This window comes from Typopeltis vanoorti, chromosome 10 (genome assembly GCF_054136105.1).
Source record: "Typopeltis vanoorti isolate ZY-2024b chromosome 10, IOZ_Tvanoo_1.0, whole genome shotgun sequence".
Lineage (NCBI taxonomy): Eukaryota > Metazoa > Arthropoda > Arachnida > Uropygi > Thelyphonidae > Typopeltis > Typopeltis vanoorti.
Window position 1 is genome coordinate 11,630,751 of NC_143558.1, and position 16,487 is coordinate 11,647,237.

The 16,487-nt window shown below is 35.4% G+C and overlaps 1 protein-coding gene across 4 annotated transcripts in view; it reads right to left on the reverse strand.

Annotated features, from left to right (window-relative positions):
• Positions 1-16,487, reverse strand: part of LOC150102172 (protein dispatched homolog 1-like) — a 94,282-nt gene that overhangs the window by 59,341 nt on the left and 18,454 nt on the right. For all 4 annotated transcript variants that reach the window (XM_090399080.1, XM_090399081.1, XM_090399079.1 and 1 more), the window contains exon 4: positions 4,675-5,059. In XM_090399080.1, coding sequence (XP_090255206.1) covers positions 4,675-5,059 — 385 coding nt within the window. The remainder of the gene's footprint in view (positions 1-4,674; positions 5,060-16,487) is intronic.

Below are 16,487 nucleotides of genomic sequence, written 5' to 3' on the forward strand. Positions count from 1 at the left end.
AGCAGCCCATTCCTTAATTGTTGAAAATGAAGGAGAAGAGTGCCCATAAACTTTTATGAACTTTGAATGAATTTCTTTTGGCAATAAATCTGCTTTTACAAAGAATTTATAACTGCACGATACTCAATTTTATCCATTTCAAGAGATACAGACAACACTTTTGCTTCAGACAGCTGTATAAAACAAACTACTTGATAGAATGACTTGCAATTTCACATGGATGATTATGACAGATGTACCAACTTAGAAAAAAAAAATCATACCAATAGTGTTGTCATCTATGGTCGAGGCTGAGAACTTTTCAGACCACCCTCATATATAGAGGAAAATGACTTTGTATCATTGATCTAGTATTCCATAATGCAAAGCACATATCCTTTAGGTTGTGTATAATGCTATCCATTATGGGAAGGGCCACTACCCTTCCCACCTCCTGCTCACTCACAGTCTTTCTTTCTCTCAAACTCTGCATCATATCACTATCACAAGGATAAGTCACCTTTATAAACAGCTCATTTAATATCTCAACTATATTCTCCATAGTGGTTATCCTTTTACTAATTTCATCAACCAATATCATCCTTTCATGATCATTCTTTCTTCTGCTATCTACATGTTGAAAGAACTCTGTGTGGGGTTTTTCTTTTGGTTTCATTACCAATTGCTGTTCATACTAACTGAGCTGTCCTCCTTGCCTGTGCTTTGTACTCATTATGGAACTGATGAACACAAAGAACAGGAACTTCTTTCTCCAGATTGCATGCTTAATCTATTCATCCATTCATTTCACACCTACCTTATTTAACCTACTGATCTTTGAAATGCATTTAAACATTGCTTCTGCTAGATAGCTCTTGAATAACACCCAATCACCTTGTAGTTCCACATATATCCTTTCCTCACTGAAGTCCTTATGTAGTTGATAAAGTTTTAGTAATTGTTTTCAATGAAGCTTGCAGTGACTTTCATATAAAAAGTGAATTAAATTAAGTTATTGTAGTGTTTTGGATGAAGGCAATGTTCCCCCCCCCCCTCAATCATTGTGTAGTTTAGGATGGAGGAAGAATTTCACTGAGTTATGTTGCTCTTATTTAGGAAGAAGTAATTTCTGTATTAGTTTTTCTCCCTGAATGAGTCCGAGAGAGAGCGAGAGGGAGCTATGCTGGATGTAAGTGATTAAAATTTCAGAAATTTGTCCATAAAGGATAAAAAAAATGTTAGATAAGATATATGGAAATGGATGTGTAGAAAGAGTGATTTTTCATACAATTTCTTATTGCAATTTGTAATATATAACGGCATTTCCGTAATTTTGTGTATATTTATGTTCTTTTTGTAAATTCAAGTTTTTCTTTGGTTATAAAGGTGTCTGAAGACTTAAATCTCTTAATCAGTTAAATGGTTAATTTAACAAGACAAGTTGTATATGTGATATCCTAGAATATGAATCTATGTGCAAGTCTGATTTGTAGTTTAGTTTGTTTTCTTTTTTATTTTAAAGCTGAATTAAACTTGATTCAAAGTTAAACCACTCAGAATCAAGGGTATAATTTAACGATGGTGCAGATGACAAGATTATATAGTAGATTAGTTGTGAAGGGTTGGTTGGTCATATACTTTGCTCACTTTTTATAAAGTCCGAGTTGGATAAAGCAGATAGCACACAACAATAATGCTGCCTTTTGCAAAAATTAAAAGTTTGACGAGAACCAGATGGAATAGTTTTACACAAATTAGAGCAAATAGAGGTAGATATAAAGTCGGTAATATGGATACAAGGATGGCTGAACAGATACCAAAGAGTAGTATATGGAGGACTGAGAGATAATGTGGATCTCCTTGGGTAGAGGGTTCCCATATAGAATCCAGCGACAAATGTGGCTTATATATGCCACAAGGCTCTGAGCTTGGAGTATTGCTGTTTAATTTGCCCATAAATGATATAGGAAATGATTTGAAGTGAAATATTCTGCTGTTCACAGATAATATAAAATTGAGTAGTATAATAGTTAATATGTGATCTAGCAAGCTTGCAGGATGATTTAAACACTGACAGTATGGGGAAAAAGCTAATGGAAATGATATTAATGTGGAAAAGTGTAAAGTATGCATTCTGGGGAAAAAAGATTACAAACCTTGTACTACGTTAATGAAACTGCAATAATAACTACTAATAATCCATTGTACTTACAGGCTCTTATGAGCCTGTAAGTTATGGGCTCTTATAGGACCACAACCTACCCAGTTTGGTTTTCGTCAGCATAATTTTAGGATAACATGGTTCAAGTCTTATGCCTAAATATATATTATTGTGTTTACATATGATCTCTTGACCAGTTTGCCTGGTTGCAAAACAAAAAAACCCATGATTCCAAGAGAGAAAACTTACCACCACCATGTGAGACCAGCTAACTCACCTTTAGTTAAAAAGCCCTAATAAAGGTTCATCATGTTGTAAACAAGATTTGAACCTAAGACCTGCCAACCAAAGGGCTTGATGAACTGATGGATAAGGAGTTGAAGTTCAGTGGGCATATTGTAAAAGTGACCAAGGTAGCTCATGAAAGATTGCAAGCCTATAGTACGTTAATACCATGAGTGGGCTAAGGATTTTTTATTCTTTTTTTTTGTATTTTTTATTTATTTTTTACATAGTCTGAAGCACTGCTCTAGAGAAAAAAATATGGAACTTTTTCAAGCCACTTCAGGCCTCTAGTAAGCAGGGCAGTGGTTTCACATTGGGCGATGAAATTTATCTCCCACCTAAAGACAGTCATAAACATCAATTTCCACAGTGGGATTAAAACTCATGATCTGTTGGTTAAAGAGTGGATACAATAACCACTTGGCCAACCAGGCTGGCTTACTTGGATAATAATAATAATAATAATAATAATAATAATATGGAATTGTGCACGTGAAAATAAACAAAAGGAATGTAGTCTTCAAAATTTGAGTAATGGAGGAGAGGAGACATGACAGAAACATAAGTTAGTAAGGGTGGACTAAGGATTGTGCACAGTGTAGATCTACAGTGTAAACAAGTGATTTGCAGCTCACAGAAAGAAGAGAATGTTACCATGGCTCGAGATGGATGGATGTTGTCAATGTTGTGAATGCATCTTTAGTGAATATTTCAAAGAGAGAAATATTATATATATTTAATGTGGAAGAGACAGATCCTCCCTTATAAGTAATCAAATCCTTGGAGGAATCTGTATAATAATAATAAAATTTAAGCTCAAGAAGAAGCAGAATTCAGTTTTAACCATGTAAATGATGACCAATGGCATTTACACAACTATATTATGCAACTTTTTTTTTCATATTTTAATTATGTTACACTCTAATGATGTTGAGCTTAGTCTGTTCCAGTCTGACTTTCCACTGTTTTCACCAGTTCCCTGATGAAAACAGCATTGGGAGGGGGGGGGGGTGCATTCTCTAACTAAACTCAATAACTGCTGTAATAAATTTGGTATAAAATTAGCAATAAAAAGACAAACACCAAGAAAACAGGCAGAAACACTGAAAACATTACTGCATCCTGAATGGAGAACCTACAGAGCAAGTAAAATATTTTAGCTTTCAGCTATTTAGGTACAATTTTTAGTGAAGAAAACAAGTTAAATACGGAAAATAGACCAAATTAGCAAATCTGGTTTGGTAGAAAGTCGAATGAATAAATTTATATGGAATAAGATAGAAATTATTCAAAACACTAAACTAGCTGTATACAAGACAATGTTTAAACCAACTTATGGATCTGAGAAGTGGGTTAGAAATAAAACACTTAATCAAAGACTGAAGAACACAGATATGAAAGTTCTGAGAAAAATGAAGGGAGTGGAACAGATGGCATCAAGAACTGTCATACTGGAACTTGATATTGTTAGCATTCAGGAGTGTGTGTAAGAGCAGAGCTGATACCTCAGGTGGTATGGTCATTCAAATAGAATGGGATACAAAAGATTCGTAAAAAGAGATTTTTTTTTTGTCAGGAGGGCAGGGGAAAAAGAACCAGAGGAAGATCAAGATGCAGCTGGATTGATCAGTAATAAGTTCCTTGGAAGAACAAAGTATGAGAGCTAACAATAATGGAGTCCTGACAGATAACAGATTAATTTGGATTGAAATTTTTGATAGAAAGTTAGTAATGATGTAAACTTTTCATGTAGTACTATCATAATATCTTGTACCTGATTACCCTAGAGGGTACGTATCAAGAATTTGATGATACGCTAATTATATTTAGGATCTCTCGTTCTGTCTAGTTTATTTTGTTTGTCTTGAGATAGTTTTCTTTATTCACTTTAACTTTTATTTAACTTTCAGAATCTGATACATCATCATGACTATAAAAATGTTTAGAGAATAAGAGATGAGGAAACTATGAATTGTTTGCCAAATGTAATTTGTTCAGCTAATATTGAAACTATTGATCTTCCCAGAATTGTAATTTACCTGAATGAATGTTAATCTGTTACTGATGTTAACAGATATTTGTCAATTAAACATCATACACTTGTTAGAATATGTTCTAGTTTCACTGTGTGTCATATGTAGTATCATTAATGAATTTATTTTTCTGACAAGCAAAATGGAATAATGACTTCTAAAATTATTTCCAGTATAACTTTGTCTAAGAAATATTATATATATGCACATACTTACTTGGTTCATTACAGAAAAAATTACTGCCAACAGGTAAAAGCTTGTGCTGTTGATGCCCAGGAAATAAAGACTCCTGCAGCGTTGTAAATTCATTATCTTTCTTTCTATTTGACAGTCCAGCTTGTTCCTCATTTTCTAATTCTAGCCAAGGATTCTCAAAATCTGAAGCAATATTAGAATGACTCTCATTATAACTTTGTTCCTCAATTTCTATCACTCTCTGCTTTGTTATAATTTGGCCACTAAAATTTCCTCTAACAGAATTTCGTAAATTGTTATTTTTTACCGGATATATTGTAAGAGGTCCATGATAGTTGAAACTTGTCAGCAAGTTGTACCACGCAACAGCTCTTAAAGACAGCAATGTACCACGAGGCTCAAATCCCTAATAATAATAATAATAGAAAAACAAAGTATTAACATATTTATAATGCCTTTTTATAAACAAACAAACAAACACACACACACACACACACACACACACACACACACACACACAAAACTGCAACTGGCTGTTTTCAACTATGAAGTTGTTCAGGACTTGGAACATGTTTATAACTAAAATATATAAATGAATCTTGAAATTTCTTGGAAGTTTTTTTCCACTTGGTTAGACAATAATAAATTTCATTTAATTCTTTATCCAAGTGCAAGCAAACAAAGTTTGTGCCCGAAGTATCTTCAGGACTGAGGCAACTCATGGTAAAGGTGGACCACGGTCTCATCGCTCCTTGTCCCAATATCTCCCATAATGTAAAGCACATCTCCTTGCAGACATGTATAATGCTATGCATTAAGGGAAAGGCCACTACCAAGACCTGTTTCAATTTTTATTGAGGTCTCATCAGTGCGAGCCAGATCCAGAAGTAGTGATTTATTGCAGAAGCAATGGAGAAGTCATATTTACCTATATGAGTTGCCAAAAGGTGTACCACCTTATTATTAAATTACTCTGGATTTATAGTTCTCTAAATATGAAGTTACTTCAGGTGCAAACTTTGTTTGCTTACACTTGGATAAAGGATTAAACTAAATTTATTAGAATCTTGAAATTATAACTAAAATACATAAATATCATTAAAACAAGATTATATAACTATATAATCCTGTTTTTTTTTTCCATAACAGAATCCAACAAAGGCATGCATATGTGATACATTCACAACTAGTTTCTCTCTTTCCCCATCTCTCTCCCTTCATTTCTCTTGAATCATACACTGAAACATGTCTTCTGCATCTATCTTATAGATGCCCCATTAGTATATATGCTTCTGCCATAATATTATTATTATGTGACGTGAGCGGGCACACTACTCCACTACACAAAACTCATCATCTCCACTAGATAATCCCCTAACTACAAAAAAAAAAAAAAAAAAAAAAAAAAAAAAAAACACTCAACACACAATGCCATCTATTGTCCACCACTATTACAATAGTATTTTTTGTCTGCGAACTGCACATTTTTTCGTGGATGATTTGCCTGCATGTGGGATGAAAAACTCGAGTTTCCTGGAGAAAAAACTCTGTTACCTTTGTATGAGATTGGCTAACTCACCTTCAATTGAAAAAGCCCACATAAAGATTACTCTAATCACAGTGAGAATTGAACTCAAGCCATCTTCCAACTGAAGGGTGCAATGTTCTGTTGTTCTATCAATTGAGCTACGGAGGTGCTTAAATTCTACTAAGAAAGAGACAGGGGTATTTTTCCTATTCATTAAAGAAGGCAATTGATACAAAGAAAACGTCTGTCCTTTCTGGAGATTTTAACAGCAGAATAGGAAACGAATACCAGACATACCAAAATGGTTTCAAAAAATTTGAAGGAAAAAAAAAAAAATAATAATTACTTAAATAAAGAGCCAACAGGCTTGATTTCGGCGATATAAACATTATTTAAATTAAGGGGATATTAAATCCCACATTGTTTAAAACTGAATAAGAAACTCAAAGATCGGAATCAGAGAGTTTCATGCCGAATATAGTAAACTATAAAAGTATCGGCGATTACTAGCGTGAGCTAATGCAAGTAGTCCTAGTACGTAGTACAAACTCGGGCAACATGCAGCAAAGGTGGTAAAGTTCTGATCGCTATTCTTGGTATTTTCCATAATGTAAAAACACATTTCCTAGGAAATGTATGCTGTTATTACATTATGGTGGGAGGTCACTACCCAGACCGGTTTCAGTCTTTATTGAGGCTTCATTAGTGAATAGCTAGACCAAAATTAATACCAAAGGGTATAGCAAAAAGAACTTATATATACTCTGCTATATGAGTTGTCGAAAAGGTGCAACCCATTAAGTTACTTAAATACGTATAAAGAGCCAACAGGCTTCATTTCGGCGATATAAATGCTGAAATTTAAATCGCTTCATTTCGGCGATTTAAATTAAGGGGATATTAAATCCCACATTGTTTTAAAACTGAACAAGAAACTCAAAGATCGGAATCAGAGAGTTTCATGCCGAATATAGTAAACTATAAAAGTATCGGCGATTACTAGCGTGAGCCAATGCAAGTAGTCCTAGTACGTAATACAAACTCGGGCAACACGCAGCAAAGGTGGTAAAGTTCTGATCGCTATTCTTGGTATTTTCCATAATGTAAAAACACATTTCTTAGGAAATGTATGCTGTTATTATGGTGTGAGGTCACTACCTAGACCAGTTACAGCCTATATTGAGGCTTCATCAGTGAGTAGCTAGACCAAAATTAATACCAAAGGATATAGCGAAAAGAACTTATATACTCTGTTATACGAGTTTTTGAAAAGGTGCAACCCATTAAGTTACTTAAATATTTTTAATTAATAATAATTAATCTGTTCAGGCCTTAGACTAGTCATTATTAATTTATACTTGATCAAGTGTGAGTACAGATAGTAAGTCCCTTTTGAAATCAACATGAAAAATTTTGTTCAAGGTGTGTGTGTGTGTGCGTGCGTGCATATGCATGCATACATGGGAAAATGTGGGTAGTTTGTGGGAAAAAGAGATGATAGTACTAGAACCTATCAGAAATACATACTGATTATGCAGATTGAAGAATGCAAGCATAATTTCATATGATGGAGAAAATTAAATAGTGTGGCAGATAGTAACACATGTAAGAAGGAATACAAGAATGCATGGAGTGTTAGAGTGCAAGACAGTGATAGCTGTTGGATGTGAAGATGTGAGAAAAAGGTAATTATATATATATTTAAATTACTTGGAAAGAAGTTAGACACTCCCACAGGTAAGAATGCAATGAGTAACGAGTGATGTGTTTGAAGCTGATATTAAACTGGAGGAATATGATGCTTCCAAGTCGGTGTAATTGTCTGGGTGAAATGGCTACAAGGGAACTGACAAAGTTTGAAAGAGGTGTTGTGATATAGAATGCCATGTTGCAGGACTATCTGTTTGGCAAATGTTGACAAATTTGGCCATCCCAGGTCAACAATCAGTGATACCATAATGAGATGGAAGTGCAGGGAGTCAATTGCAAGTACTACCCATAGTGGATGACCCACCACACTCGCCAAAGAAAGTGATCATAGGGTGCTACGAAGGAAACTATGTAAAAACTGCCATTCATCAGCTGACATGTTGAATGCGGAGTTCCAGCCTTCGACTAGAACACAAAAACATTCAGAACTGAGGCTCACAACATGGTAGGACTCCAATATGGAAGCCCCACCTTACCCAAACCAACATGTAGCATCATCTTCAGTGATGCAAAAAGAGTGTACAGTGGGACGTAGAAGCTTAAAAAGCTGTGTTATGAAGTGAGAAATCACGCTACACCCTCTATCAAGGAGATGGATGGGTGTGGGTGTAGTGGATGCCTGGTGAATGTCTCTTACCAGAGTGCATAACTTCAACTATGAAATTCAGAGGTGGTAGTGTGATGGTATGGTCCTGTTTTTCCTGGTTTGGCCTTGGACTTTTATTTGTGGTGCCATGAACACTGAACTCCAGGAGGTATCTGAATATTCTGGACAATGCAATGCTTCCTACTTTGTCATTTCTATGGAACTGAACATTATCTCTTTCAGCAAGACAATGCACTGTGTCATAAGGCTGCTGCTGTAACTGTGTGGTTTGTGGACTTGAATGTCACCACAATAGACTGGCCTCCACAGAGCACTGATCTCAACCCTACTGAAGATCTGTGGGATGAACTGGAGCATTGAATGAGGTCCAGGGACATCCATTCCCACAATAGTTCAGGGCATCATTACATGTCTACAAGAAGAATGGTCCAAAATTTTCATTGATCATTATTATACACTTATGGAAAGTATGTCCCATAGAATTGCTGCAATCATCACAGCAAAAGCAGGTTCCATATCTTATTACAGTGGGCACTATGGCTGTTTGTTCCTCACAGTATGGTGTCTGTTGACTTCTTTCCAAGAAGAAAGAGAGAGAGAGAGAGAGAGAGTGTGTGTGTGTCAAGAGCATATATTCCTGGTGTGATGGCACACCCACAGAATAGCAATTTCACTGATATTATAATTTTTGCATTTATTGCTGGCAAAAACTCCCCTAGTTGTTTCCTGGCTTCATGTAATTCATAAAATTAAACACAATATACTAATGCTTCATAAAGAGGACACTTTTTGACAAGTAAACATTGCATCATATTTACGTTAATAGCCAGGTGTGCGGTCAAAAATATGGACACCTTTGAGCCCTTTGAATAGACATGCAAATGTTGCACTGTGTGAAATTCTCAGCATTCCAGTGGTTTTAAACCACCCAGAAGGTGAGGCAGGGTGTGCACTGAGACAATAGCACCCAGAAATGGGTAGCTGCGATTAGTTATTGTGTCAACCAATCCAGTTGAACATTGTGGTTTGTCATGAGTTGCTGTTTTTGTTTTCTGAGTTTGATTTGTTTTGCATGCATGAAGTGTGAACTGACATGTTTGTGACACTGATATAAACAAGTTCTTAATATATAATTTTCTATAAATAATTTACTTTTTCAGCTATATTTAAAATGGTATCAAAATTCAAATTATCTATATCTCACTAGTGTTTGTCAATGATAATCTGATCTTGCCACAAAGTGTAAACCGTTAGTGCTTCATACATAAATGGTTTGTTTGAAACATAGCTATTGTTCATTTGACCTTTATGCTTTCCACATTTAAAAGCATATTAATTGATAAATTAAAGTATTCAAAGTTATCCTACAATTAATTGCATTGGACCAATTAAGATGAGCACTGATGTGCTATGCACTCTTAAAACTTTCATACATCAATAAAAATGCAATCATATGGTCAAATTAACATGAATTTTGTAGCACTGGTTGCATAAGCCACGTGACAGCACCCAACCTAAATGGGAATGACACTGATATAAGTCGTGAGTGAGATAGAAAAGCTCATTTGTCATTTATAGAAACAAGCAATTTTTCAGGAACAAAGATTTGTGTGTGGCAAAACAGGAGAGCAAAAGGATGCTTCGAGTTTATTGCTACAACAGAAAAGGATTGAACTAAAGGAGAGCTAGATATTGCAAATGAATCAGTGAGTATCTTTGTAAGAGAAATAATGTATAGTATACTGACATTTGATTTTGTGAAAGGATACGTACTTACAAGATGGATTACACTTAAATGGGTGCGGCATTAGACGCTTGGAGAAATTGCTGTTCAGTAAACTGTGAATGTGAATAGTCAGGGAAACTAGATATGTCTAACTAGAAGAAAGCATGAAAGTGTGAACATGTGTATATTAGACAGCAAGATCAAATGATAGGCTATCGATGAAGATCCCAGGACCAACAAGACTAGTTGTTAAGAAAGAAAAGTGAACATTGTGGAATTGTAGTAGATTTTATTATACAAAAATTATGTGGGGACAAAACTATGTTGGAGTAATAAATTTACTTAAAACAACTATATTCAATGTTTCAATCTTGAGAAACTATGAAAGTTTCTGCATTCGACTTTGAAATAATGATGGATTTAATATCCTTGATTTATATAATTTTGCATCGCCAAAAAAGCCTTATGGCTCTTTATTTTAGTAAATTGAACCTTTATATTTATATAATAAAGTGACAATGGAGATGGATAATGAACATGGTAACTCATTAATATTGCTGGACTTTGCAAAGACATTTAACAAATAACAAAAAATAAAAATACAACAAATCAATAAAGGAAAGAATTTTATACATGCAGAACTACATCAACAGGATTCTGTATATAATTCTATTGTGTAAATTGAAGCAAATAGGAATGCATATGAATCTGGTGATTTGGATTAGAGGGTGGCTGATGGACACACACCAGACTCCTCCATAAACCACTGATTACATGGTTGTTGAGCACATAGACAAGTTGTTTTCCTATATAAGACTTTAATAAGGCCACATATAGACTACTGCACATAGATCTGGTCACCCATATCTGTGGAGATGAAAAAGTGATGAAAAGGATCCAGAAGTGAGTGACAGATTGCTGCAGGTCTATGGAATACTCCCTATGAGAATAGACTGGTGGTCTTCAAAAAAATATAGCTCTTAGGCAAAAAACATGAGACATAATAGAAAGCATATAAGTTATTAGAGGATTTATAGGATTTTATAGAATTTATATATAACCATAATACAATAATAATTATAATTATTATTGTATTATGGTTATATATAACACACAGCAACAGAAGCTACATAACCATTCACTACAGTGAGCTATGTATGGCATTACGGTCAACGTTTGTCGAAGGAAGGAGATGAATTTCATTTCCCACTGTGACACCACTTCTCCACTTGCTGAAGGGGCTTGAAAGAGTCCCATGTTTCTGAATAAAAAGAAATAAAAATAAATAAATAAATAAATAAAAATATATAAGATTAATATAAAAAAAAAAAATTCCTTAGCCAACCCACAATAATGTACTTTTGACTCCCACCTGTGAATGAGGTTTAAAACCTCATTAACAGGTGGGAGTCAAAACACTGTTGACCTTAGCCTAACCTCTGACAAGGAAAACAGAGGAAAAAATAAAAATAAATAAAAAAATAAAAATAAAATAAATCAGTTAAGCAAATATAAATTTTAATACACATGTGGAACAATAGCTATTGGCTAGAGATTATATCTCTCGAGTCCAGTTATTCTGATTCATATTTTTTATGAGAGGCACCAGTTTAGTATTGGTCTACAGTTCGATTCTTGCTGGTTTCTTTATCCAGCATCATGTTATTTTGTACTTGGCTTTTGGGAATTGTTGAAGTTCTACACTCCCATTATTTTATAAACCTTGTCATCAAATGTTATATAGGTTGCAGATGAGCCACCCATATCCTTGAGACTCTTAGGGCCATCATTCTTGTTGAGGTGATTGATTAGTATCTCGCAGGCCTCTTTGAATGTTTGTTTGTACCAGCTTTGGTATGATTAAGAAATGGGTACCTATCTGAAAATTTCTGTGCCATATTTCAAGTGCATGATCAGAAAGCCCTAATTTTTCATAATTAAGGAATTGAATGTGTCATTTATGTTTTTCTTACTGATATTGTTCCTGTGATATACACTTGGTTGGGATAAGGGGGAGAGAACAGAATTCTTAGTAATTTTTAAAATTTTGTGGATGGTTTAAATGTAGCCTCAATGCTTTTTGGACATTCCCTTAATGCAAGGGATAGCTATAGCTTTATTGCAATCTTTTTTGATTTTTGGGCATATTCCTGTGAAGAACTGCATTGATTGTTGTCCTTCTATAGCTATTATTTATTAAAGTTTTGCTTATTATATCAAATTCATTTATTATTATTATCAGATCTCCATGGAGTCAAAACACTCACTACAGGAGGTTCCACTCTGATACACACAGCTCATCACACAGTGTTTTTAATGCACTCACTGTCTCTGTGCTTACCACACTCTCAGAGAATGTATTCCAACTGCTGTACCTAACACATTCCATGCCAAAAAAAAAAAAATATATATATATATATGCAACTTGCAAGGATGGTCTCTTGTTGTTCCCCCCTCTCTACACAGATTCTATGAAAAATCTCATCCACATTAATCTGGTAATAACCCCTTTACAACTTATATATATCACAATCATGTCCCCTACCCCCCCCCCTCTTTCTAATCACTACACTCTGCAAATTACATTCCCTCAATCTGTCTTCATTATTCACTTCCAGAAACCAGAAACAACCTCAGTCAATCATTTCTGAACTCTTCTTTCCAGCATCTTTTCATTCTTTTGAAAACCATGACCCAATCTATGTGGGTCTCATTAATGCCATCTGAGATATGTGGGTCTCATTAAAGCCTTATACAATGGAATCATAACATCCTTACTTCTACATATCAGTGTCTTCTGCCTCATAAGAGAGTATAAGGTATATATATAAGAGAACATCCCATCTTTGCTTCCCTAATTTTTAAACTTTACACTTTGCCATACTGAACTAGTAGCTCCACTCATTCACTCAGTCTTTCTGAGTCCTCTTGCAGGGCTACAACATCCATTCTGTTCCTGAGTTATTCCCAACTTTGTATCATCCAAACAACTGTATATCATCAATCAAGCCTTCCCAATATTACATAAGCAAAACTTTCTCATGTACATTACGGACAGATATTTAATAACTGTTTCAGCGCATCTTATTGAGTTCCATCCATCCCACTCCAAAACCAGAACTGAAAAAACATCTCCCATCATTTGTGCTAAATTCGAATATGAATTACAAACACAAAGGAGAATTAAAAATTTTTTTTTTTCATAGATAATGCTACAAGTCATCTGTCTTATATCTGTGATCTTCACCAAGTTCAAAGTCACGTTTCTCCTTCCAAACACCACTTCATTGATCTAACCAATGGATCAGGGAGTTCTTGCAGTATTTAAGGTTTATTAACTATGGAGAAGTTTATGACAAGCCATTTCTGCCACTGAAGGAAATGACCAGACTCCCATGCAATTCTGGAAAGCATTCAATATTTATCATGCTATTAAAAATATTGCTGTGGCTTGGGACGAAGTGACCTCTCAATGTATAAATGGAATATGAAAAAAGACATTAAAAACGTTTGTGCACGATTTTAGAAGTCTTCAAAAAAATGAATACCTTTTTAAATTGAGTGAAGAAATAGTAGGCCTAGCAAACAATCTGAATCTCGAAGTGAATGATGATGACATGGTTCAACTCATAGAAAGTGGCCCTGAAGAGTTGACCAATGAAAAATTGGTCAAACTGGAGGAACAACATGTTGCAGAAGAGGAAGAAAGAGAAAAGGAAGAAGGAAAAGAGAAACAAGAAGAGGAAGTTAATGAATTTACAGTGAAGTATCTTGCAGAAATGTTTTATGCAATTAGCGATGTTCTCAAAATGGCTGAAGACATGGATCCCAATGTTGAATGCTACTTATTAGTAGAAACAAAAGTACATGATGTATTTTCTTACCATAAAAACATATTTACATAACCAAAGTGGATATTAGATCTGGCAATATTTCAATATCATTTACATAAAAATTAAACAACAATGGCCACAAAAGACTCTTGAGGCACACTCAACTAGTGACTTTGGAACACACAACTGGAGACTTTCCTCTTCTGGGACATCACTTGCCCATACACAACTTGCTGATACTTCTGAAAGCCAGTCTCCAATCCAAAGCACTAACCTACTATACAATTCCAACTATTCCAATTTAATTACCAGCTTGTCATGCAGCAGTCTATGAAAGGCCTTTGCAAAATCTAAATATACCACTCTGTATGCTTCCCTTGTCCAATGCATCTGCAACCTTGTTATAATAATATTATTATTATTATGGGCAACTCCAGGGAGTCCTTAGACTCATCAAGGGAGGCCCTAAACATCATGTCCACACAACTATTTGACATTCTCACAGAATCTATCATACCTTGCCTTTAACTCATTCACTGTCATAGCACCCACAACAGCCTCAGGCAGTTTATTCCACTCATTCACCACTCTAAAAGTAAAGAACCCAGCTCTAACACCCTTGTTAACCACACTCTTGCCCAGCTTCCATAGATGTCCCCTAGTTCTCCCACCACCAGTCCAAGTAGTAGATAATAAGTAAATAGATTGCTAAAACACAATCTTCCTTTAGTAAACCCATGCTATCCATCAAAGAGAATGCTGCTGTTGTCAAACCAATGCCGAATTTGCAATAACATCCTCTGACGAGATAATGAAATCCAAGACCCTTGAACCTCATGTACGTACATATTGGCTAAGGTAGTTGTATCTCAGAAACTCATGAAATTTTTTCTATTTGCCCCATATGCTGTCTTTTTATTCCAATCTATACTACCATAATTAAAATCCCCATTTCTTATTAGCCAGAACTACCCTCCACATTACCAGGTCTATAATAATATCCAACTAAATATTTCATCCTGCCTGCCTCACCCCATAATGCTTCAAAACCACAGCTAGTATTTGTTCCTTTCATCTCCATGCCTCGGATGGGCATAACTCCTTTGCTGCCATCAACACCACTCCTCCCTTTTCATCCTGTCTATCTTCATGAAAAACTTATCCCTGCAATTCTATTCCTATCAAAATGTCATCCGTAAGGTTGGTAAAAGTGGGGTATGACCAGCAGTTAGCTAATGAAGCCAAAAAGAATCCTAGGGAGTTCTTTCGATACGTAGCCAGCAAAAAAAGAATGATTATGGAAGGATGACATTGATTGGAGAAAATGGTATAAGCACAACTGTTGCAGAAGATATAGTGGAACTACTTAATGAGAAGTTCATAAAGATCTTTCATTCTTGTGAATGTGACTTCATGGAGAGATTGAAAGCAGTTGAGGATGGAGAGGAGAGACTGACTGTAAGTGAGCAAGAGGTGTATGAGGAGTTGAGCAAACTTGATGTTAAATAAGGCTGTGGGACTTCATAATATATATCACCACATATTCTGAAGGAATGTGCCAGGGAGTTGACATCTGCCATGACATATTTTTTAATATGATAGAACCCTACAAGTTAGTAAGGGGTTGTTATAGGATCAATGTTGGGGAGGTTCTACAGAAAACAGTGCAAGATCAGGGGAGAACCAGAGGTCATCCCAGGAAGCTGTATAAGGAGGGTGGGAGCAGGGGAGTGAGAAGCAGGTTTTTTGCATGCAGAGTTGTGAATGATTGGAATGCTTTGGCTGAGAGTGTGGTGTCTGCAGAGAATTTGAGTGTGTTTAAGGCACGGTATGATGAGTTGTGTGTATGATAAAAGGACCTCCTAGATGAGTCTTTGACTCCACAGGGTCTTGGGGTAACAATAATTATCCAACCAAGTCTCACTTATTCTGGCAATATTTGGGCAAATAAATTCTGTCGGCACTACAATTTCATTCTCATTTTTTTGAATACTTCTTGCATTTATAAACAGACACATTAGCTCATTTCTGGTTCTATAAGAAATCCCCCCCCCCCTCAGTCATTCCTCTCTATTATCACTGATTTTACACATCTAAATGTTGTACACTCCCACATCCATTCTAGTATCCACCATTCACACTTCCCACACAGTCTCTCGCAGTTCACCTTGACCCTCTTCATTTCCCTGTCAGTTTTGTTTTCCTCCTCTCTTTTCAGAGCATGATCATTGGAGCAAATTATTAAGGATCTATTTTTTGAGGATACTAATGATATATACTTTTGTGTTGGATACTGATGTCAGTGTATATGTATGTAAAGTAAAGGTGAATTGAATACATCCATGTTGCATGTTTAGATGACTCAGGTTTAGAGTTTGGCAGCCATTGTATCTATCTCACAGTATAGATACAAGTGGAATTTTGAAGCTT